The 26,664-nt window shown below is 45.7% G+C and overlaps 1 protein-coding gene across 1 annotated transcript; it reads left to right on the top strand.

The window, feature by feature from the left end:
- Nucleotides 1-14,485: 14,485 nt before the first annotated feature.
- LOC147025925 (uncharacterized) lies at nt 14,486-26,358 on the top strand. The gene is made up of 4 exons (XM_085880834.1): nt 14,486-15,410; nt 17,286-17,367; nt 22,067-22,246; nt 25,513-26,358. The coding sequence occupies exons 1-3, from the start codon at nt 14,766-14,768 to the stop codon at nt 22,222-22,224; spliced, it is 885 nt and encodes a 294-aa protein (XP_085736960.1). The 5' UTR covers nt 14,486-14,765; the 3' UTR covers nt 22,225-22,246; nt 25,513-26,358.
- Nucleotides 26,359-26,664: the final 306 nt, after the last annotated feature.

A 26,664-nucleotide genomic window follows, 5' to 3' on the forward strand; every position in this document is an offset into this window, starting at 1 on the left:
TTTGGCACATTTGTTCTCCAGGGGATTCTTATAAAATCTGCCTGATTGGCCATTTGAAAATCCCAATTTTAAACAATAAAAAATAAAATAAAAAAAACTTCAAAAAAGTCAAGACCACAAATCAATGTTGGATGCTGGCTGAGATTGGTGAATGTTTCAGAAACTTCATCAAAGACGTTGCAAGTCTGCCATGCAGTTTTCTTCCCTTCACCGCGGAAGGCAGACACGACGTCACATCCAGTGAATGCATGGAAGTATGGGATCCCTCTAGCTTTCTCAGGCTCTATTGCAGAAACTACCTCATGGACTGGAATCCATCGCGCCTTGGCTCCTTGGCTAAAGGCAATCCACATGTTCTCAAGACCTAGTTCCTGTAAGGATGGCAGTACAGATATTGCTACGACTAGTACATCCATGTTATTATCCTTAATGATAATGGACTTGCCACCATCCGTCGTTGCATCCCTGTCGTGTACAAATGTTCAAGCGTCAGCTTGTTCATGACAACATGGAGACACAGCATCCAGTGACTTCCTTGTGTTGCTAATGGCATCTTCTCCTTTTGTGACAATGACTGTCCTTGTCGTCTGTACTTCACACATCTTTTCCGCAAGGAAGTGAAATAACTCAGTCTTGTTGCTGTCATCTCGAAGAAAGCTTCTCCGGTTACTTGGGGTCTTACTGGTTCCTGTCACTCTTCTTCTGATTCCATGCCACCTTTTCGACCTTGCCTCGGACTTCAGACTTGACTTCTTGTACACATCAAACACGACGTCCACCCTCTCGTACCTGGCACCATAGGATTCCACCTTTGGGATGATGTCTTCTTTAGCTTAGTCATCAAATATCTTTGAAGTGCGTGGAGGTAGGGCATTGATAAGTGCTGAGCCATCAATGATGACTGCATCTCCCCTTGGTTCTCTGTCTGGGATGTTCACTTGCGCTTCAAGAATTTCAGCCAGCTGTGACTTCAATTTTTTTTGAATTTTTTTTTTTTCAAATTTTTCAAAATTTGTTTTTCAAATGGCCAATCGTGCAGATTTGATCAGGGAGCCCTGCAGAACAGTAATGCCAAATTTGATGCTTGTATCATAATTTGCACGATTTTTCTACTATCTACTACACTAGTGGTCTTGGGATGGGAGACACAAGTTCTCGATGTGAATGTGTATCATGTAGCGCCACCTCCAGATGGGAGAGGGAGTTACAAGTCTTCACCGTTTGTGGTACAGCATTCCTGTCCATAGGTTTTTCAGTGCAGTGAGGTGTTTAGAATTCTCAGCAGGATGTATGTTTTTGCTTGGTACATGTAACCCAGGTTCCCCCCCCCCCCACCCCTATACAGAGCTGTCATTTGCTTCATTCGCAGGCTTGATTGTATGTTCGTTTTGGCACAGGTCGTTGTTTGCTTCACACTTGCGGCAAGTTGTGCACGATAATCCAGCTGAAGAACAGCTCGGGTGTTTTTTCGTCGACATGGTGCATCAGAGTTTCCTCGCTCTCCCCCCCTCCTCCCTCCCCCTCCCCTCACACCCTTCAACCCCTCAGTCCCAATATTCCCGTCAGCGAAGCGACGGGTGGAATTTGCTCGTATATTTAAGAGTCGGCAGTTGCTGAAAATGAAGAGGTACGTAGACGGACGGACATGGTACGAATGGGTACATTGATTCTCCGTGGGGTGTGTGCGGTGCACAGGTTTCGCAGACACGCGATCTGAACTCGAACTCGAACTCAAACTCGCACCCAGGCCAATGGTGTGTGGTGTTGTGGAGGAGGTTTGCGTCCGTTTCGTGAACCTTGTGCTTCTGCACGTGGGGAGCAGATGTGCTGCGGCTTCGAGGCCACGCGGGACATGCCGCTGTGCAATGTGGGTGTGGGGAAATCCGTGCATGTGTGCAGGTGAAAGGATGAGTGTATCGCCGGTGTGAATGCACGGTTAGCATGGATGCATGCAGGCAGGCCTTTGCCAGGTAGATAGCATGGGTTTTAAGTTTTTAACTGCTCCCACCCAGTTTTATATCAAACATGGTGGTCAAAAATAAAGCATTGCTGTTTGGGCACATTTTATTGCCCCCAGTAATGCCCTGGTATGCTGCCTACCCTCCCCTCACGCACCTTCCCCTCCCCTTACACTCCCTTCCCCTCCCCTCACACACCTTCCCCTCCCCTTACACTGCCTACCCTCCCCTCACGCACCTTCCCCTCCCCTTACACTGCCTTCCCCTCCCCTCACACACCTTCCCCTCCCCTTACACTGCCTACCCTCCCCTCACGCACCTTCCCCTCCCCTTACACTGCCTTCCCCTCCCCTTACGCTGCCTTCCCTCCCCTCACGCACCTTCCCCTCCCCTTACACTGCCTTCCCCTCCCCTCACACACCTTCCCCTCCCCTTACGCTGCCTTCCCCTCCCCTTACGCTGCCTACCCTCCCCTCATGCACCTTCCCCTCCCCTTACACTGCCTTCCCCTCCCCTCACACACCTTCCCCTCCCCTTACGCTGCCTTCCCCTCCCCTTATGCTGCCTACCCTCCCCTCACGCACCTTCCCCTCCCCTTACGCTGCCTTCCCCTCCCCTTACGCTGCCTACCCTCCCCTCACGCACCTTCCCCTCCCCTTACACTGCCTTCCCCTCCCCTCACACACCTTCCCCTCCCCTTACACTGCCTTCCCCTCCCCTCACACACCTTCCCCTCCCCTTACGCTGCCTTCCCCTCCCCTTACACTGCCTTCCCCTTCCGTCACACACCTTCCCCTCCCCTTACGCTGCCTTCCCTCCCCTCACGCACCTTCCCCTCCCCTTACACTTCCTTCCCCTCCCCTTACGCTGCCTTCCCCTCCCCTCTCGCTGCCTTCCCCTCCCCTCTCGCTGCCTTCCCTCCCCTCTCGCTGCCTTCCCTTCTCCTCCTCTCACACGATCCTCCTCCAAAAACCCCTCCAGCACCATATAACTCTTTGGAGGACGAGGAGAGGAAGGGGTGTCAAAGAATGTGTGAATTTGAAAAATGAAAGCATTTTTTTTTTGGCAGTCAGAACTGCTGTTCACAACAATCGGGCAATTCATCTCAGGTTAATGGATTGTAGAGCTTACCTATGTGTGGAAATTAAATAAAGGCATGAGCACGAGTACTGCTTTTTCGACGATTGAAGGAAAACTCCCTTCCCCTTCCTTCCCTTCCCCTTCCCTCATGCTTACCTCCACAGAAAGCTCCTCCACCCCGCACAGACATCTCTGGGCGGTGTTCGGGCATTGTTTATCATCCATTTGAAAATACTGTTTTAAAGTACCTAATATTGTTCAATCCTGTACTAATGTCGGCAAAAGGAGACCATTCCACCACCTCCCGCTTTTCCTCAAATCCCCTATCAAATGCATGTCCAGAACACCCACTTCCTCTCCCCACTAACCTCGTCTCTCCCCCATCCTCCTCACTCCATCCCCACTCCCAGAGTGTATCGCGTGTGGTGAGGCTTCGCTCTTCCCCATTCCTCACTCTCTCCCTCTTCCTCGCTCCACCCCCCCCCCCCCCCCCCCCTGCCTAGCACCCCCCACTTCATAGCTCCCCTTTCCTCACCCCTTCTCCTCGCTCCCCACTCTTCTCTCCTCTCCTCTCTCTTTCTCTCACTACAACCACCCTACTCACACCCCCTCCTCCCAGAGCGAATAGCAATGTGTGGTGAGGGATTGCTCCCCCACCCCTCCTCGCTCACTCACCTTTTCTCTCTTCCCCTCCCCCTCTCTCTCCCCCTCACCCCTCTCTCTCCCCTCCCCCCTCTCTCTCTTTCTCACCCTCCCCCTCTCTCCCACTCCCCTTCTCTCTCCCCTCCCCCCTCTCTCTCTCTCTCGCTCCCAGCCCCTCCCATTCCTCCTCCCTCCCAGGGTATATAGCGACGTTTGGTGAGGCATCATTCGCTCTCCCCTCTTCCTCGCTCCCCCCATTTCTCACCAGTTTCATTCCCTGCTCCCAGCCTCTCCTCGCACAACCTTTCTCCTGGAGTGTATTGCAATGTATGGTGAGGCGTTGCTCCACCACCCCTCCCCTCACTCACCCCTCCTCCTCTCTTCTCTCTCTCTCTCTCTCTTCCCCTCCCTCTCTCCCTCCCTTCCCTCCTCTCTCTCTTCCATCCTCTTTCTCCCCATCCCTCTCGCTCCCAGCCCCCTCCTCATTCATGGAGTGTATCACGATGTGTGGTGAGGCATTGTTCTCCCCCCCCCCCCCTTCCTTGCGCTCCCTTCCTTGCTCCCCACTTTTCTCGCCCCCATCCCCTTCGTCACTCTCCCTTCTTGCTCCCTCACCCCTCCTCTATCCCCTCTCCCCTCGCTCTCCCTCCCTCTCCCCCCTCTCTCTCCCTCCTTGCTCCCTCACCCCTCCTCTATCCTCCTCTCCCCTCTCTCTCCCTCCCTCCCCCTCCTCACTCTCCCTCCCTGCTCTCTCACTCCTCCTCTATCCCCTCTCCCTCTCTCTCTCTCCCCCTCTCCTCTCTCTCTCTCTGTCTCTCTCTCTCCCTCCCTCCCCCTTCTCTCTCTCCACCCCCTCTTTCTCTCTTCCCTCCCCCTTCTCTCTCTCTCCCTCCCCCTTCTCTCTCTCCTTCCCTCCCCCTTCTCTCTCTCCCTCCCTCCCCCTTCTCATTCTCTCCACCCCCCCTCTTTCTCTCTTCCCTCCCCCCTGTCTTGGTATTTCCATCAGCGAAGCGATGGGCAATGGTTGTGTCTAAATATGTGTTTAATTGTGATAATCCAATAGATGTACGTTAGATCCCGGCAACATCGGGTACCTTAATGGGAAGAGGGAAGGAAGCGTGGAATGGGGAGGAGGCAGGGGAAGGGGTGGGCAGTGATTCTGGAAGTGGGCAGGATGGTTGGAGGTAGGTCAGGTGGTTGGAGGTGGGTCGGGTGGTTGGAGGTGGGTGGGGTGGGAGGAGGGAGGGGAAGAGTGGGAGAACTCCCTTTGGTAGTTATAAATATAAACTTTATATATACTAGTACGTACCCGTAAGTGCAAAAAAAATATAAAAACTTTCAAACCACGTGCCAGAAACAACCACACAGGCCGTTCCTTCGCTCTCGCGTGCCCGCACGTGCGTGGCCGTACGTGCAAACCAAAAAAAATAGTAATAATAAAAAACTTTCAAACAAACACACAGGCCGTTCCTTCGCTCTAGTAAACGACGACTGGATTGGGGCATTGTGTTTATCTATAAATGCGCATAAGAAATCAAGAAATTATTAGAATACAGTAAGCCATCACTATCCGGAAGTGGCGCGTGTCCGTACGGAATGTTCACATCATTCCATGAATTATCGCTTTCATTGAAGTAACAACTGCTGTGATACTTACATACACAGAGTTAATTAAAATCCAAATTAAAATCAAGTTTTCCTCCCTGTCTTTGCTTGCCATGACATTTGCCGCCATTGACCATTGCCACTCCTACGCCACGGCAACTAAATGGCGCCCTTTCCCCATCGGCCACGCCTACGCAGCAACGTGTCTTGTCATTGGTTTGGTAAATAAATGGCCATAACTTGGGAACCACTTGTCCGATTAATATCAAACCTTGAAAAGGCACATCCTCAGGTCCCCAGCAATATACCTGGCAAGTTTCAATTAGATTGGACCAGTGGTTGTCGAGAAACAGCGGTCACACACACACACACACACACACACACACACACACACACACACACACACACACACACACACACACACACACACACACACACACACACACACACACACACACACACACACACACACACACACACTGCTGGAATTATAGATAGATGATGAAGTGAATTTGTTGTTGCATTCTGCAAGGAGCTCAATTCATAAAGAAAATCAATAATGAGTCATCAGAATGAGCTCTTTATTTAACAGTTTGCTGCCATAGTAATTTCGAATGTAAATAAAATACAAGACTGAGGTCAAAAGTTTAAAAAAAAAAAAGACACAATGGTTTACATCATAGTTGGTTGCGAGGCAACCCTAAAAGGTGGAGTTGATGTTTAAAAGTCGAAGGCAAATTTTGTTTTTTTTAAGAAGTGGAACTTCAGACAAATATTATGGGGTGGTAGTGGAATGTATAAACTGAAATTGAAACCAAACATTGATTTTCATATTCTTATAGCTGTTCCCACGTTGAACGTTAATATGAACAACACAGCCAATTCGATTTATCATGATGTGAAGTTAGCATCGTTTATTTTTGATACCTTGATTGAATTTAGATTAATAACGATTATTTAACGGGCTGCTGGGGAGATAGCGATTTTATGTTTGATCTGGGTTCATCTCCTGACCCAGTAATAAACGGACTCCAGTACCATGTAGCAGTCATTTTGAATGTTTTCAATGGATGATGGTCTCATGAAGGAGCTATGCCTAACTGGATAGACACAACGCTGCTGCAAAGTACAAATTAACAACAACATACAGGAGGCTGTAAAGACGCTGCAAATTGTTGAGGTAGTAATTTTCCCTTTGCAAAAAAACTAAATTCCGTTTGAGGAAATAAATTATGTTTTATCTTCTCTCCAGGACTCTTCCCCAGACTATTCTGACATGGTGATGGAAGCACGCTTCGCGCAGCTGAGTCTCTGTACCTCTTCCTCGGTGGCATCTCTGGGCAGTTTATTTCACCTGTCGAAACACAGACCTACAGGTAAACATAAAATTATTGTTTTTTTTTGTGTTTTTTGATCATCATTTTGTAAATCTCATCCGTTTTTGGACAATTTTATAATGAGAGTCTTCCATTTGCATTTAACTTGCCAGGACAAAGCGATTGTAACATCTGGGTTTTCATCAATGTGGATCGTTAATCGTTATACCGGGGTAAATATACATGAACAAAAACTTCCTCTGAATGTTGCTGTCGTGACATGCGTGCCTTATACAGAGGTTCAACTATATGTAAACATGCAATCCAAGAATCCCTCGATAAACGGAAGGGTTACATTCCTCATAATCTCAAAATTGTTCGGTGAATTTCCATATATCGGATTTTATTATCCCGTTTACTCTCATTATATTCGTGGAGATAGGTTCCCGTGGAACAAAATTTTAACTCTACGATTTAAAAACATACACATGAATGCAACAAACTTTATTAAAATACAATGTCTTAAGACTGAGAGGTCGACCAGGGTTGCGTAAGGAAGGGCATCCGGCGTAAAACATGTGCCAAATCACTATGTGGATCATATGGATGATCCGCCGTGGCGACCCCTAACGGGAGCAGCCGAAAGAAAAAGGAGTCTTAAGACTGAGAGGTGGCAGACTCCTCCATATCCTCTAAAGAGGTGGCTGACTAAGGTGGTGGCTTGGGAGTGTGCTGTGATACCTCTTTGGCACCCAGAGCAGTTACTTGTTGAGCACTGGCTCTTATTTTGTCTTTACTGTCTTTTATTGTGCCCGTTGTGGGAGGTAGCAAGGCCGAGCACTTTTATGATGTCACTTAGTTTTTCACCCTCATCAAACATTCTTAATACATCAAGTTTAACCTCTAAAGTACTTGCTTTATGTGCTCTCTATGCACGCTAGCTCTCTTTACACTCACCTCCCCCACAGTGACGCTTCGCTTCCGTCACCATCCACCGTAACGACGTTTCACCCTCCCCGCCCTTCGCCCTCTTTGTCCTCACTGTACCCTTCACTTATGTATCCTTCGCCCTCCCTACTGTGACGCTTCACGTTTTTCGTCAACCCCTATGGTGATGCTTCACATCTGTCGCCCTCCCCATGGTGAGACTTCGCCCTCCCCACTGCGCCGCTTCACGTTTGTCGCCAAACCCCACGGCGACGCTTCACACCAGTCGCCCTCCCCATGGTGATGCTTTGCCCTCCCTCACGGCAACCCTTCACACCCCTCGACCTCCCCCATGACAATGCGGCACCACCCACTGCGATGCTTCACTCCCGTCGCCATCCACCATGGCGACACTTCATGCCCATCATCCTCCCCCACGGTGATGCATCGCGCCCGTCGCCCTCTCCCATGGTGACGCTTCGCGCTCGTCACCCCCCATCATGGCGACACTTCGCCCTCCCCACTGTGGTTTTCCCAAGAAAAAAAGAAGCTAACATGCAGGAATATGTCTTTGTAATGGAAGTACAATAATACACTGACCTGCTTCCCATGAGCGAAATTCTGATTGATCATCCGACTAATCATTCGCAGTTGGTCACTGGCTTTGACACCAATACAAATTTTTATTGCCGATGAAATATTATGGCTTTAACACCTCAGGCATCAAAAAGCTACAGATATCGAACAAACAGTTTCAAATGGGGGCACCTGACCACCACTAGAGCATTTAAATTGCATCAGATGTGGCAATAAATGTGAGTTGGTGCTCCCAGCTTTCCGGCTCGATGTCAGAAGACACCATTTGCATTTTTGCCATCTTCAACCCTAACTCGTTTAGAATCCCGTGCAGAAACGGACAACTTGCTCAGTCATAGACATAGGTAATTACCCTGTGCTCACGAAGCGGAATGCAGCGTTAAGCAATCGGTAACACACGGACGTATGACGTATGTCGCACATACGCGTAGCGTATGTCGTGTCTGCATTTTGATAAGAGCATACATCGAAAACCGTGCAGCGGAGGAAGTTGAAACTTTACCACCTGTTACATGACCATGTGATAGAGCGGTCAGTCTTCTGAGGTCAACATAGACCGAAATTTTCTAAAATTGGCAATTTCCATCCGATTCACTTGAAATTTGAACAAGGTTTTCATATCAGCTCACTGAATTCAACCACCAATTATTTTTGAGATCAACCTCGGCCAAAAAGGTCAACATTGGCCAAAAGGTCAACATAGGCCAAAAGGTCAACATGAGCTAGAATTTCTAAAATTGTCACTTTTCATCTGTCTTCTGACTTGAAATTTGAACAGGATTTTCATATCAGCTTACTTAATTCAACCACCAATTATTCTTGAGATGAACATCGTCCAAAAGGTCAAATCGGGCAAAAGGTCAACATCGACAAAAAGATCAAAATAGGCCAAATGTGTAAAATTGTCAGCTTTTATCCAACTGACTTGAAATTTGAACAGGATTTGCCTAGCAGATCACTAAATTGCACCACGAACTAATTTTGAGGTCAACATCAGCCAAAAGGTCAACACCGGCCAAAAGGTCAACATAGGCCAAAAGGTCAACATAAGCTAGAATTTCTAAAATTGTCACTTTTGATCTGACTGAATTGAAATTTGAACAGTATTTGCACATCAGGTCACCAAATTGAACCACAAACTATTTTTGAGGTCAACATCAGCCAAAAGGTCAACCAACATAGGCCAAAAGGTTAACACAGGCTAGAATTTCTAAAATTGTCACTTTTCATCCGTCTGACTTGAAATTTGAACAGGATTTTCATATCAGCTCACTTAATTCAACCACCAATTATTCTTGAGATCAACATCGGCCAAAACGTCAACGTCGGCGAAAAGATCAAAATAGGCCAAATGTCTAAAATTGTCAGTTTTTATCCGACTGACTTGAAATTTGAACAGGATTTGCCTAGCAGATCACTAAATTGAACCACGAACTAATTTTGAGGTCAACATCGGCCAAAAGGTCAACATCGGCGAAAAGATCAAAATAGTCCAAATGTCTAAAATTGTCAGTTTTTATCCGACTGACTTGAAATTTGAACAGGATTTGCATAGCAGGTCACTAAATTGAACCACCAACTACTTTTGAGGTCAACACCAGCCAAAAGGTCAACATATGCCAAAAGGTCAACATATGCTAGAATTCCTAAAATTGTCACTTTTCATCCGTCTGACTTGAAATTTGAACAGGATTTTCATATCAGCTCACTTAATTCAACCACCAATTATTCTTGAGATCAACATCGGCCAAAACGTCAACGTCGGCGAAAAGATCAAAATAGGCCAAATGTCTAAAATTGTCAGTTTTTATCCGACTGACTTGAAATTTGAACAGAATTTGCCTAGCAGATCACTAAATTGAACCACGAACTAATTTTGAGGTCAACATCGGCCAAAAGGTCAACATCGGCGAAAAGATCAAAATAGTCCAAATGTCTAAAATTGTCAGTTTTTATCCGACTGACTTGAAATTTGAACAGGATTTGCATAGCAGGTCACTAAATTGAACCACCAACTACTTTTGAGGTCAACACCAGCCAAAAGGTCAACATATGCCAAAAGGTCAACATATGCTATAATTCCTAAAATTGTCACTTTTCATCCGTCTGACTTGAAATTTGAACAGGATTTTCATATCAGCTCACTTAATTCAACCACCAATTATTCTTGAGATCAACATCGGCCAAAACGTCAACGTCGGCGAAAAGATCAAAATAGGCCAAATGTCTAAAATTGTCAGTTTTTATCCGACTGACTTGAAATTTGAACAGGATTTGCCTAGCAGATCACTAAATTGAACCACGAACTAATTTTGAGGTCAACATCGGCCAAAAGGTCAACATCGGCGAAAAGATCAAAATAGTCCAAATGTCTAAAATTGTCAGTTTTTATCCGACTGACTTGAAATTTGAACAGGATTTGCATAGCAGGTCACTAAATTGAACCACCAACTACTTTTGAGGTCAACACCAGCCAAAAGGTCAACATATGCCAAAAGGTCAACATATGCTAGAATTCCTAAAATTGTCACTTTTCATCCGTCTGACTTGAAATTTGAACAGGATTTTCATATCAGCTCACTTAATTCAACCACCAATTATTCTTGAGATCAACATCGGCCAAAACGTCAACGTCGGCGAAAAGATCAAAATAGGCCAAATGTCTAAAATTGTCAGTTTTTATCCGACTGACTTGAAATTTGAAAAGGATTTGCATAGGTCACTAAATTGAACCACCAACTAATTTTGAGGTCAACATCAGCCAAAAGGTCAACACAGGCCAAAATTTCTAAAATTGACAATTTTCATCCGATTGACTTGAAATTTGAAGAGGAGTTGCACATTTGGTTATTCAATTCAACCAACAATAATTTTTTGGTCAACATAGGCCGGGTTTCTAAAATTGTTGATTTTCATCCAATTGACTTGAAATTTGAACAGGGTTCTCATAAAAATGACCATCATGCGCCACGTGGTCTGGCAGCCAGAATGGATCTAAGGGAAAATATTTGAAAATCTTCATAGGAGAAACTGCTTAACCGATCAATGCAATATTTAACTAATTGGTCACGTGGTCTGGCAGCCATATTTGATCAAAGAAAAAAAAAAACCTTAAAAAAACAAACAAAAGGGTTGGGTTGTACCAAGTCCTTCTCAAGACTGCGTAGGGTATGTATTCGATGAATACCATCTAGTTTAGATCGACAAATTAAATCAAGGCCACAGCAAGTCAGCTGTTCTACATTCATCACGCAGACTACCCGTTAGTAGCACAATATTTGAGAAATCCCCAGGTCGCCCTATACATACATGATCCAACCGCTGACCCTGTTCGTTTTACTGTATGCTTTGAGGTAAGTCCTTGTGAATGTTTTAAAACTAAACTGGAAGAACTTTCAACTGTCATTTGAATGTCTCAGGCAAGCCATTACTTCAACTGCTTCAACTGAGAAAACCTTGATTTCGAGTAGTGTAATTTTTTTTGGGGACAATTGTTTGAGGCATCCATTTTATTGGAAATAGGATCCTTGGTGTACTCACTCAACTGGTATGTCTGGCTTCAAAAGGAGTGACTGTTGTGACTTCAAGTTCTGATGGAGAGGAAGACCTAAAGTAATGACCACTGCGAGTATCAGGGAAGCTCTTGGGCATATTTATTGAGCAAAGATTCTCCAGTTAAGTACATACATTGGCAACTTGCTTAGAACCTGCATAGAGAACAAGGATGCTTGAACAAGTTTCTCCGGCGAGAGCAACTCACCCTTTTGGAGCGTTCAAGAAGACACTCTGAAGGATTCTTCTCCACACTGCCCTCTTGACTGTGCCTTCAATCAGACTGACTTCTCAATCAGGATCACATCAACTGGACCATTTCCCTATACAGTAGCAACGAAGCTTTAGTGAACTTCTCTGAAGTCTTTACAGATGACCTCTGGTCTAACTCGATGAAGTTCGTCAGTGATAACAATGTGTGACTTCATGCCGATGTTGGTGTTGACGACAGATGTGAAAATTGTCACTCAATTAGAAACGCAGTGTCCTAACGATATCTCATTTTGCTGCTTAATGTTGAATTTCTGAGAAATCTTATTGAAGAACTGCTTCATCATCCAGCAGTAATCTTTCGGACTTCTTATCTGAGTAGTTGTGTCTTGGCTATGTAGAGGTGGCATCTAATCAACGTGAGTTGGTTCTATTTCAGATTTTGTACTGTTCAGTGTAAGTTGGTGTTACACTGAGCAGTACAACTTGTTCATTTGAACATTTGATGATTTATTATTCTCATCAGTCCATTTTGAGGTATGGAGGAGGGGTTGTAAAAATCATCATCATTTTGTTGGAATACTTCTTTGACCATATTTTCACGTATTTGCAGGTTACACACTGTTCGAGTTGGCATTTGAGGTCGCAGCCGCAGACTGACTTCTCAATCAGGACCGCAGCACTGAGAAGGTCCAGGTGAAGCTTCCTCACTCCGTCCGCCAAAGTTTCCATGATATGAACAAAAACACACGTTGTGGTTCTTCTTGAACACAGGAAATGTGTGTTTGGGGCGTAAGCTTGCAACTTTCAGCTTCTCAATCTTGACATCTGAATTCTTAGGGTAGGGTAGGGGTAGAGGGTTGAAGCTCTTACATTTACCATTCTTAATGATTTGAAACCAATAATCAACCACCCTACACATACTCGAAGAGATCGTCACGACCACTCTCCCAATACTGTGTGCTTTTTTTCCACCTCAAATCCGTTGCGTTAGAACCTCTAGAATCCCTAAGACCCCCAAATACCCTTTCGAGCCTTTGAAATCCTAAGACCCTTTGAGACCCCAAAGACTCTTTGGAGCCTTTATAATCCTAAGAAGCTTTAATACCCTTTAGAACTCTAAGACCCTTGAGAAACTTTACAGCCCTGAGACCCATTAAGACCACAAAGACCCACAAGGACTTTCAGACCCCTAAGACTACATAGACTCCTAGCATCCTTTAGATGCCCAAACACCCTTTAAGACCTTATAGGCCCGTAACACCCTTCAGACCCCGAATATATATATATATATATATATATATATATATATATATATATATATATATATATATATATATATATATATATATATATATATATATATATATATATATATATATATATATATATATATATATATATATATATATATATATATATAATCCTCCTCTTAGACCCTCCTGGCAATGAGTCCAAATGACTCACCGTTTGTATTACTGGATAATTATCAGCCAATTTTGCACAGCGGATGCTTTATCCCACAGCATTATGACGTCATGTATTTATTTATGACATCATGAAATTAGTATCTGAACCATATCTCTGTGTTACAGCATAGAGACGTACGTCAACGACCATAGTGTATGTTTGAAAAGCTTTGGAACAATCGGTACATCTCGTAATGCACAAGATCCGCTGGATTGTATAATGTCTCGTGAGATGTGAGCACAGTGTGCTGCTTTCTCTCCAGTCTCGACGGTTGTGTGTGTGTGTGTGTGTGTGTGTGTGTGTGTGTGTGTGTGTGTGTGTGTGTGTGTGTGTGTGTGTGTGTGTGTGTGTGTGTATGTGTGTGTGTGTGTGTGTGTGTGTGTGCGCGCGCGCGTGCGATCGCCTGTAGGATGTGCCTGCAACTGCCCAGTGATCATGTGCATTTCGGAGCGATGATAGCAATGGGTGCTGCATTCTTGGTAACCTGGTCCTGGGACCTTGGTGTCGCTTTTGCTAAATCATGTACACCTAAAAATTGGGATCTCCATGGTAAGTGGACCCAGTGATGTAAATTGATATCTAGGTCACGGGGATGGTCACCCATAAGCCAATCACAATGACATCCCATCAAGGAATGAACGACGAACGGACAACGCATGATTCACCAAATGGTCTCCACCCGTGTCTCCTATTTTGATCGTGTGCTGCCGGACGTCCTCAGGACAAATGAAGCGGTCTCCACGTCCATGGTGAGGTCCTGACTCATGAACTCCAGGTCCATGGTGAGGTCCTGACTCATGAACCACCGGGTGGTGATGGACCGATTGTCACGGTTGAAACGTTTGAACGTCTTGGTGGAGTGGACTCGATGTTTGTGCATGCTCATGGCCGGTTCGTGTGCTGTGTGAGGTGCACGGTCGTGCCCCATGATCCTTTCCCTGCAGGTGATGTACATTGTGTTTGCGGCAGATGCTGAATCCGTCTGAGGCCAAATCGCTCTCCCGATCGCCGGGTTCTTCCCATCCCCGCAGGCTGAGCGGCGCCGACTCGGTGGAAGCGCTAGACTGTCGGGCGCCGCACGGGAGAGGGGGTGGTGGTAGGGTTGGGGGGGGGGGGGGGGGGGGGTGGGTGGGTTTCTTCATGTAAATATCGATGTGTTTGTGCGTTTACACAATCGAATGTGCTCTTGTCTTGTTCGTTTCTCCGTTAATAACGCAAGTTACAGCGAGTACAGCGTTAAAATCCGTGTGCAGGGACCACGGGTAGCTCGACCCAGGGAGTGCCGTTCGGTGTTTATCTCTGGGACAACGGGCTGGGCTCAGAGGGTTTGGTGGAGAGGGAGACGAACACGTCCACAGACAGACAGAGAGAGAACGACCGAGAGACACGGACTCCGGCTGCGCACACCATGGCTGCAACTGCAAGACCTTCTTCCCCCTGGACGCGCATCCCTCCGAGACGACCCACTACCTTCGGAGCCGCACGAGACCACCTCGTCTTCGTCCCCTTCTCTGATGGGGTCTCCCCCCAAAGTCAACCGACCCCACGTGTCCCGCCGCCCTCCCGCCGAGTCGTATGTTGCAAGTCCCACTGGAAGCGCCTCTGGAGCAGCCACAGACCTCACCTGGATATCCCAGACCTTCTTCCTCCAGATTGCACGAGGCGTCGTTGCTTGGACCCGCTCCGCCATCGGGCGTCTCCTCGCGCTTTTCATGGAAGAGAGACCCAGCGAGAGCCGGATCGACGAGGAACCGAGAAGAGAGGGACGAAACGAAGACTGGAGCTGCGAACGGAGACCGCACGGAGCTTGCGTGACGAGGCTCAAGACCTGCCTGAGCCTCTGCGGGAGCACGACCAATTCGGTCGCTTGCGATCGCGACGCCACTCACTCGCGACGGCAACGACGAGGGAATGCTCACCGACGAACGGGTGGGAGATCGTGCTCGACAAGGTGTCGCAGTTGTACCAGGCCAGCGATTCCACAGGCGCTCCAAAAGGAGAGACTGGGATCCACGGCTTGCTGGGTCATTCTCACGCATCTCCTGCATCACAGGTACGACTGCATGGTTTAGTCTTACTGGCACGGTCACGACTGCAGGTGTAGCTCTCAGGTTGAAATGCACCTGTAAGTAGCCGATACTAATTTTACCCCCGCAGTTAGATCCACCAATGTGCCGATTATACATTTCTGCAATTCGGGTGGTCCAGGTAGGCCAGGTAGGTGGGCGCACCCAGATAATCACCTCCAGTCCGCGTATGACGAAGCACACCTGTGTCTTTGTTTCACTCTTGATCTTATCTGGCAGGACAGCTCCGATCGGTAGCATGTTCACATTGAGCTGTCTAATCTGGGTTTGATTCCCGACCCAACGATAAACTGTGTCATCCAGGGTGCTGTATCAACGAGTACGCCGTCCTTTGGACACAATTTGGTTCCCTGTTTGCTCGCATTTGCTGGTGCACATCGAAGATCCGGGTGTTGGATTTCGAAAAAGGCCATTGTGTGCCGGTACCTTAGCCAACTTCCAAATACGTTCCAAAAACCTACCAGTGAGCTGCAACAGCAGCACGGCCACATCGGCAATGATGTAAGCAATGGACGAATTCTTCATTTTGCTCTCACGACAACCTCAGGAAGAAATCTCACTCTGAATCACTGTACACCCGCTGTTGATGTTTGTAAGTTGATATTAAACAGGTTAAAGGTGCATGGTAAATGAAGCCCCCACCACCTCAATGATGATGTGGACACCTACTCCAAACTCACCGTACTCGTCCGGATGTCAGGACATACTTTTGCAGCCATGGAGTGGTGGAAGAGTGGGCTCAATGATGATGTGGACACCTACTCCAAACTCACCGTACTCGTCCGGATGTCAGGACATACTTTTGCAGCCATGGAGTGGTGGAAGAGTGGGCTCAATGATGATGTGGACACCTACTCCAAACTCACCGTACTCGTCCGGATGTCAGGACATACTTTTGCAGCCATGGAGTGGTGGAAGAGTGGGCTCAATGATGATGTGGACATCTACTCCAAACTCACCGTACTCGTCCGGATGTCAGGACATACTTTTGCAGCCATGGAGTGGTGGAAGAGTGGGCTCAATGATGATGTGGACATCTACTCCAAACTCACCGTACTCGTCCGGATGTCAGGACATACTTTTGCAGCCATGGAGTGGTGGAAGAGTGGGCTCAATGATGATGTGGACATCTACTCCAAACTCACCGTACTCGTCCGGATGTCAGGACATACTTTTGCGGCCATGGAGTGGTGGAAGAGTGGGCTCAATGATGATGTGGACATCTACTCCAAACTCACCGTACTCGTCCGGATGTCAGGACATACTTTTGCGGCCATGGAGTGGTGGAAGAGTGGGGAAAACTACCAGATAGCACAGTAACCACTAAATCCGTACCGTCCAGACAATAAAGGTGCACAATGGGATACAAGTAGCCGGTCTTCTTGGCAAAGGATCTTGAGGCTTTCAAGGTGATTGAAATACATTCCTTATCACCTCGGACACACAAGATCACATGACCAGGAAAGGAAAGTCTCGGAGGTGGGGGCGGGCGGGGGGGGGGGAGGGGGTCATTATATTAATTTGAAAGGCAGTGAAAAGGTGCAAAATCCCTAAAATGGTTTTTTTGGAACATTGTAGCTCAAAACATTAGCTGCACTTCATCGGTGGTTCCAAGCAGACTTGAGCCTGGTCGAGTCACACCAAAGATGTTTAAAACTTTCCGTTCTGCTTCCTTGCTTGAAACTCAGCATTTAAACAACCATCGTGCAGACTTCATGGTCCTTGTGGCCTCTTCCTGAATCGGAGAGTTCCTTGAGAAGGGAACTCGTAAGTTAATGCAAGTACTTTTGTTGTTCTACATTTAATAATTTTTTTTTATTTTTTTGTTTGTTTCCATTTAGCCTTTGGATTTGTCTTGCAAGAAATGCAGAAAGAGTACAAACAAGTCAGAGACGTCTACGTCACCCACAGCACCACTCACGGGTAACACATTGTCCTCTTTGTGCATGATCTACGTCTCAGTAATCTTCAAAAACTGCTTAAGCACATATGTCCATGACTGTGTTTGTAATGACTAGGGTACACTGAAGGCAAACAATATGGTTTTTAAGTGATTGTTCACCACTGAAAGATGGGGGTCAAAGATGACATATAGCATGATATGCAAAAGGTTGTGGATGGATTGTGACAAAACTTGGTGGATGGGTCGGGTTGGTGACAAGAATAAGCTGATTGGGTTTTGGTTAAGGTCTGGATCCAGATCCGACCTATACAGTGCCTATAGAAAGTCTACACCCCCTTTCAAAACTTTCATCTTTTGCTGCCTGAAAGCCTGGAATTAAATTGCATTCAATCAGACTTTTCCCACCTTTATGTACACACCGTAATCCACAACTTCCAAGTGAAAAACAAATTCTACAAATTTCAGAAAATTAATTTAAAATACAAAACGAGAATATCTTGATTGGATAAGTGTCCACCTCCCTTATTATAGTAATTGTTAATGAGCTCAGGTATAACGAATCACCTTCAAAATCACACACCAAGTTAATTGGCCTCCATCTGTGTTAAATTGTGGTGATTCTGATTGTTTCAGAAAAAAATCAGCTGTTCCTGTAGGTCTCCTCTGCTGGGTTGTGCATTTCACAGCAAAGACTCAACCATGAGTACCAAGGAGCTTTCAAAAGACCTCCAGGATAAAGTTGTGGAAAGGCACTGATCAGGGGATGGGTATAAAAAATATTTCAAAGGTCTTGAATATCCCTTGGAGCACAGTCAAGACAATCATTAAGAAGTGGAAGGCGTATGGTACCACCAAGACCCTGCTGAGATCAGGCCATCCCTCCAAACTGGATGACCAAGCAAGGAGGAGACTGATCAGAGAGGCCACCAAGAGGCCAAGCCACTCAAGAGGATAGTTAAGAAAGTAGATAGAAGGGTTTGCCAAACAGTCCTTTTTGAGAAGGGGCAGTGAGAGTTTGGGGTTTGTCAGGATTGAAAGACATATTCCGGGTGTCATCAGCAAATAGACAAAGATAATTTTCCAATGAGTTGGAGAGATCCTTAAATGAAGATCAGGAATAGTACTGGGCCCAGAATCCTGCTCTGGGGCACTCCAGCCTTGACAGGGAAAGGAGATGAAAGGATTCCGTTGAGTGCCACATGTGAGCTTCGAGAGAGGAGGACGTTAGTTTGCCATGTGTGGAGTTGACCTTGGATGCCATAGGCAGAGAGTTTGGAGAGCAAGGCAGGATGCCAGACTGTATCACAATCATGAGATATGTCCAGAGAGATGGCCCTGATCTCATGTCTGACATTGAGGGCCTCCATACATTGTTGGGTGAGTACAAGCAGCATTTCCAAGGTGTAGTGACCTGGTCTAAAACCAAACTGGTGAATTCAGATAAGGTTGTTGGAGAAAAGGAATGATTTCATATCAACTGTGATGATGGATTCCGTGACATTTCTGATGATTGGAAGTCAGCCGATAGGTCTGTAGTTAAGGGCATCTGTTTTTGTACCTTTTTATGGAATGCGGTGATGTTGGTGGATTTCCAAGCAGATGTAAGATGCCCTAGCGCAAATGACAGGGTGTGTAAATGGCAGAGAGAGGATGTGCAAGAGCGGCAGAGCAGGTTTTCAGGACATGTGAGCTGATGTCGTCCAGTTCAGTTGCAGAGTCAGAGTCGAGGGTTGAAAGAACCTTCTCCACCTTCTCAGGAGAAAAGACACGGAGTCCAAGTGCAGTTGAGTACCGTGTATGATGGGGAAAGAGGAGGTACCGGGAGTGAGGGGTTGTGGACACAAGTTTTGGAAGCAAACACAGAATTGAGGCGTTCAGCCTTCTCACGAGTGGAGTCGGCTGTGGTGCTGTTTGAAGAGAGGGAAGGGATGGAAGGGGAGCATACACCAGAGACAGACTTGACAAGGTGCCACCAGGTTTTAGAGGAGGGAGACAAGTTTGAAAGTTCATTCTTGAGGTTGGGAAGATGCTGTTTTCTGGCTCTCTTTAGAATGCATACACACTTGTTGCAGCCTTTTTGGAATGCATTGAGATTGATTTTGGTCGGGTTAGCCTTCCAGGAAGAGAAGGCAAGTTTCAGAGAACTGCCTCATCACATGATTCAGTGCACCATTGGTGGGAAGAAGGGCAGGATAACGAAGACAAGATGGGATGAATCTGTGCACGAGAGAGCAGGTTTCTGTGGAAGAAATTCCTGGCTGAGCGAACAGGGACAGTAGATATGGGAAATGTCATGTTGTTGGTACACGCAAGAATGTTGGTTGATTGCTGGTTGCTCTGGGTCTTCGTAGCGGAGAGTTCGCGAGTCCCGGAGGGCAGGGATGTATGGCATGGTGAGGACAAGCCTCACGCAAAACCACTGTGCACATGGATGGACCCCAAATGACCAACTGGGCCGAGGCATGAGTGTGGGAAGCAATTTTGGGGGAGCTGAACCACTTGCACAAGTGTGGCTTGCACAGCACAGGTTTTCTGAAATGGGAAGATTGGGTCTGTGCATATGCATCTTGAGTGCAGAATGTCGACAAGCTTCACACAAAATTAACCTGGTGGACAGAGAGACTTTTTTGTAGCCTACCCGCTCGGTGGCGTGACAGTCGTTGATGACCGCACAACCATTACAATATATATTGCTGATACCGTGCTCGTGGACTGGGTGTGAGCTGGGATGCCTTTCTGCATGATGCTTACATCTTTAGCACCAAAAGTGGTGACCTCTGAGTGTGCAATGGAAAGTTATTACCCTGCGCTCATGAAGCGAAAAGCGGGATGAAGCAATCGGCTGCATCCATGTGCTGTATGTACGTATGCCGTACATACGTGCGTACGTACATGTCTGCAATTTTTAAAATTCATTTTCTCAGCAACTGTTGGTCTCAGTGACACGAAATTTTCCAATTAGGTGCGGCTCCTCCTGTATAATTTTTCAGCCATAATTATGACGTCATAGGTCATGTGGTACAGACGCCATATTGGAAAAAAACGAAAAAAGTTGCACCTCTATATCTCCGAAACCACTCCATTGGAAAAATTTACACATGGCTCATTGTCAAGTACTTCCCATGCGGAATATGATATGTCAATGATGATGTCATTGCTTTCTTCATGATGATGTCATAATTCGACAAGCACAACGCTTGATTCGATAGGTAATGAAATTTTTTTTCTTTGCAACTGTTGGTCCAATTGACACTAAATTTTGACCATAGGTGCACCTCCTCCTTTCAGAATTTATAATGATAATTATGTCATAGGTCACGTGGTACAGGCGCCATCTTGGAAAGACCAAAATACTTTGCCCCCTATATCTCCGAAACTGCTCCATGGAAGAAATGTACACATGGCTCATTGTAATGTACTCCCCTGGGGAATAAGATATGTTAATGATGATGTCATCGGTGCCTTCATTATGACATCATAATACCACAATTGCAACATTTGATCCGGTCAGTAAGAAAAAAAAATTATCTGCAATTGTTGGTCCAATGGACACAATTTTCACCATCTGAGCGCCTCCTGCTGTATTATTTTTCAATGATAATTATGACGTCATATATCACATGGTACAGGCACCATCTTGGAAAAACCGAAAAACTTTGCCCCCTATATCTCCGAAACCACTCTATTAGAAAAATTTACACATGGCTCATTGTAATGTACTCCCCTGGGGAATAAGATATGTTAATGATGATGTCATCAGTGCCTTCATTATGACGTCATAATTCGACAAGTGCAACATTTGATCCGGTCAGTATGAAAACATTTTTCCCTGCAATTGTTGGTCCGAATGACATGGAATTTTGATCATCGGTGTGCCTACTCCTGAAGGAATTTATAATAATTATAACATCATAGGTCACGTAGTACAGGCGCCATCTTGGAAAAACCGAAAAACTTTGCACCTCCAGATCTCTGAAACTGCTTCATGGGAAAAATTGATACACGACTCATTGTCAAGTACTCCTCATGGGGAATAAGATATGTTAATGATAATGTCATCGGTGCCTTCATTATGACGTCATAATTCGACAAGTGCAACGCTTAATCCAGTCAGTATGAAAAAAAAAAACATTCTCTGCAATTGTTGAAACCGCTAACCGATCAATGTAAGACTTTAACTAATTGATCAACTACCCATGGGAAATATAGTTTGATAAAAGTGACATCATCGGTCGGTCACTGGCCTGGCACCATATTGGATCAAAGAAAAAAATACCTTCCAAAAACAGAAGAGTTGGCTTGCACCAAGTCCTGCTCTTCTCAAGACTGCACAAGGTAAGTATTCTATGAATACCATCTAGTTTGTATTTGGGTACACTTTTTGACTATAACTTTTTCAATCACTTTTACTGCTCATTCGCTTATCTGTAGCTTTTAACTGTAGCTTTTGAGCATTTTGCTGGTCGCTCACTATCTCTGGCCGATAACGGAATTCCACCTCCCTCTGCCTCTCAACCAACTCATATTTAGCATGCTGATTATTCCAATATCTCATTCAACTGAAAGAGTAGAAAGAAGAAAACAAATTGACCTGGTCATCAGCAGAGGGCTGTGCCTTAAAGATTGGATCAAACACGAGAGCTGAAATTCACATCTCGCATGCCTTTAGCTGTCGACTCATCTCCTGCAAGACCCCAATAATATATTTCTTTTTTGCAGCCCCCTTTGCTTGTTGGACAACACAGCAGTGGGTTGAGTTAGCCATACACAAGGCCAGGATCTTGCGACAGGCCTCACTCGGCCTGGAAACCAAACAACAATGTACGGAGTCCAGCGATTGGCCACCGAAAGCCCCTTCAAATATGGTCTCGAGATAAGCCTGCTCTGCTCATGTTGCTGGTACGTTTGAAAGTAAAGTGGAAAAGCCACTACAAAGTGTGGTAGTCATTGATGTGGATCATCTATTCCCAGCATTTGAGAGAATAATGAGTGGTACTGTGCATATGTGTGTTTCCAGAAATGAGTTGTGTTATTTATCAGTTGTATCATATTTTCACTATTCAGCAGCAGTTTTCCATTTATTTTGAATCAAAATTGGTAAATGTCAAGTTGAGTGCAAATCTGGAAATATATATATATATATATATATATATATATATATATATATATATATATATATATATATATATATATATATATATAACAGCTTTATACTGGCATTGGTACAGGATTGAATGAAATTGAGTACATTAAAACAGCATGTTCAAATGGGTCATACTAAACAACGCCCGGACACTGCCCAGAGAGATCCGTGGGGGTGGAAGGACTTTGGGAGGAGGAAAGCGCGAGGGGAGGGGAAGGGAGGGAAGGGCATGTTCCTTCAATCGTCGAAAAAGCTGCGACGGTGTTTGTGACTTTATTTAATTTCCACACATCCTGTAAGCTCTAGAGTCTCTTAATCTGAGACGAGTTGTGGAAGTGATCTGAGCAGCAGGTCCGACTCCAAAAAAAAAAGCTTTCATTTGGCCAATTCGCACATTCTTTGACACCCCTACTTTTCCTCGACCTCCGGAGAGTTGTATGGTGGTGGAAGGAGTTTGGTAGGAGGATTGCGCGAGGGGAGAAGAAGGGAAGGCAGCGAGAGGGGGAGGGGAAGGAGGCAGCGTGGGGGGAGGGAATGAGACAGCATGAGGGGGGAGGAAGCAGTGTGAGAGGGAGGAGTCAGCGTGAAATAAAGTGGTGGCAGCGTAAGTGGAATGGAAGGTAGAGTAAGGGCAAGGGAATGAAGCGTGTGGGGAGGGGGAGGGAAGGCATCTTAAGCAGAATGGAAGGCAGCATAAGGGGAAGGGAAGGAAGTGGGAATGAAAGAGGTACATTTTGAGTGCAGGTGAGCAGTGATCCTGGATTTAAGTAGTTTCACCAGAAGGGAATTGATGGTGGATCATGTGTGTCTCGCAGAAACCTGTGGGGGAACATATCATGGAAAGAGCAGAGGGTGCAAGATCACAACGGAGGGAGTAGAAGACAGAGAGACCACTGACCTGTCTGTGATGGCGAAGTGATAGACCCAAAGACTCAGCTTCATTCCGGGAATTTCCAATAAACTTGAAGACCTTGGTTTCCACAGTGTCAAGCTGAGCAAGATGTGAGACAGGGGAGTCAGCTCAGAGGGGAGAGCAGTAATTCATCAAGCTGTGGATGAAAGCTTTGGAGGTGGATCGGAGTTCATGTGTGCCAAGAAAGGACTTTATACGATAAAGGATGCTCAGTCGGCAGCTGGCTTTGGAGTCTAACTTTGAAATGTGGTTTGTCCAAGAAAGATCATGGCTGATAGTGAGACCCATGAGTTTGAATGACTGAACTTCCTCAAGAGGTTTGTTAAGTAAGTAGATAGGAGGCTTTGCCAGATGGTCCTTTTGGAGCGACATAATGAGTGTGTGAGATTTGTTAGAATTGAAAGACATATTCCAAGTGTGTTGACCAGCTTGTGATCTTTTTTCAAGGTCTGAAGAGAGGGAAGAGGCTGCACCTTGCCTGTCTGAAGAATGAGGGATGTCATGGCAGAGGGTGGAGTCATCAGCAAATAGATAAAGGGGATTTACCAGAGAGTCAGAGACCATTTATGAAGATCAGGAATAAGACTGGGCCCAGAACACTGCCCTGGGGTACTCCAGCCTTGACAGGGAGAGAGGATGAAGGGATACCATTGAGAGCCATACATTGGCTATGAGGGTCGAGGAAGTCAATGAGCCATGTGTGGAGTTGGCCTTGACATAGGCAGAGAGCTTGGAGAGTAAGGCAGGATGCCAGACTGTATCAAAAGCATGAGATATGTCCAGAGAGATGACCCTGATCTCATGTCCAACATTGAGGGCTTCCATGCATTGTTGGGTGAGTATAAGCAGCATGTCCAATGTGGAGTGACCTGGTCTGTAACCAAATTGGTGATCTGAAATGAGGTTGTTGGAGAAAAGAAAATTTTTCATTTCAACTGCAACGATGGATTTCATGACCTTGCTGATGATTGGAAGTAAGCTCATGGGTCTGTAGTTAAGGGGATTCATTTTTGCACCTTTTCATGTAATGCTGTGATGTTGGCAGATGGTTGTCAGACTGTACATAATATTCCACCATTAATCACACCTGCTTTTAAAAGTGTTTTTCTATTATCGCTGCTGTTGGACCGTACAAGGATTAGAAGGAAGAATTGCAAGGAAATTTTGCACAGGAGGAGGCCATTCGGCCCATCATGTCTGCACCACACCAATACCAGATTTTAAAATAAATCCATCAATACCCCCTTCCCTTCATGTGCAGCCTTTTGGTTGCTGCACTGATACTCATTTCGCCGACCTCAGAAGGATAACAGGCTGAGACAACCCCCTGGTGTTAATTTAGTGACCAACGGGGCTTGAACGAAGGACCCTCGGATCCCAAGCCACCACCCTAACCGCAACATCGCTCTACGCAGCAGTTAACCACACCCATTTGAGTGTGGTTGGCCCTCGGGCAATTGTGTCACTGCCCCCCTTCCCCCACCAAGCTGATTAACAGATGTGGCTTCGTCCACCCCTTGTTCCCCTTCATATTCCTGCGCGTAATTACGCAGTTATGCCAACTTTGTGGAATAGTTTGAAGTTATGAAAAGCTCAAGTAGTCATGGACCTACCCGTTATAAAATGCAGTGGATTCTAGTTTAAAACAAGTCCTGAGCTTAAACCAATTTTGAGGTAGGCTGTCTGAAAAGAAGAATAAGAACACCGAGTGCAATCGTGCTATTTTGCGTCGATCAGTTTTGTAGCTCAGCAATGCTGTCCAAAAAGTTTAACGAGTGTTGTTGCATGTGAAAACCTCTACAAACGACCGGTCGGTACCTTATGTGTTGATACGTTTGTGTCTTTGTAGATATTTTTTTATTTTTTTGATGATTTGTGTTGTTATTTAACCTATGGAGTGTCATTTCTATCCCTATCTGGGAAGTCTATAGCGACTGCCTGATCTATGTATTTTGGATGGTGGCAGTCATTGCTGAGTGGCATTGCATGACACCACTTTGCTCATTTGATTGTCTCGAGTAAGACAGGCCACCATGTGCCAGTGTCTGAGTAACAGAATTATATTTGTCTGAACCTCGAGGTTTAATGAAATAATGCTTCTACCCACAGGACCAAAGATCAACGCAATGAGCACATCAAGCCCTGGAGGAGGATTGAATTGGAGATGGGGATATGGGTTCTGAGGCTTTAGGGGAAAATAACCGTGTCCTCAGACAGCCAAAACATACAGAGCAGGTATGAAAATGGTACCTATGTATCTCATACTGTTAATAGAGGGAAGGTGGGGGCTGAGAGAGGCAGCACGTATGGTTTTGAAGGAGACATCATGTTACTACAGTGTTGGGAGAGCGGACCTTTTTGGGGGTTTATTTGTCCTTGATGCCCCTCAGCAGGCCTTGCTGCAAGGCATGAAGAGGAAGGACACAGCTTTGGGGGAAATGCCTATGTACAGCCCATTGAACTATACTTATGGTACATTATCAGAAGAGAGCCACACAGCATTGCCATAAATTGTTCATCACTAGGTTTTTTTTGTTTTAGCTTCGTGTGTATTTCCGGTTAGAATATAAAAGAGAAAGAATAGTTGCTTAACACGCTGTCTTATGTACTTCGTTAGTCTATGGTGTTGTTTCAAAGTCGGAGAAGACTGCATTGGCTGAGCCGTGGTCCGAAGTGCGTACAGTTGGTGTGGGAGAGGGAGGGCTTGGTTATGGTGATACTTGTATGACCTCTGCATTGGTGTGAATCGAGGGGTTGAATCACTGCTATTTTATGTATGTAATATGTAGATTGCCCTAAAGTGCATGGTTATGGTAGAGTTGGACAAACTGTGAAAACGTCTAAATATAGTTCTTACTTTGCTGCTGTGTTCTCGATCGTGTGTGTTTGAACTGGTCTGTTGTTTGAATGGCTTGTGCTGATACACACATTATTAAAATTTATTTTGACATCCCATCGACTCGTCAATGTGGTTCAGAGCTCGTGCACTTGTGGGATGTTCCTGGCGTGCTTTTAAGTTTAAACCACCCATAAAGGGATACCGCTTTAACCACAGGACAGGGAAGAACAGAGCTGGGTCTTTCATATTTATCACACCAGTTACCAGGTGGAACCTTTTGCTCTCATTATTTATTTTGCAGCCTGTTGCTGATGGTTGCATCATTGATGGGAGTGCAGTTGTGCCACTGATGTAATGCCCCTGTTTCTAGGAAGCTGGTACTCATTTTGCTGACTTCAGAAGGATGACAGGCTGAGTCAACC

This window comes from Eptatretus burgeri, chromosome 5 (assembly GCF_056783735.1).
Source record: "Eptatretus burgeri isolate ZD-2024b chromosome 5, Ebu_testis_v1, whole genome shotgun sequence".
Lineage (NCBI taxonomy): Eukaryota > Metazoa > Chordata > Myxini > Myxiniformes > Myxinidae > Eptatretus > Eptatretus burgeri.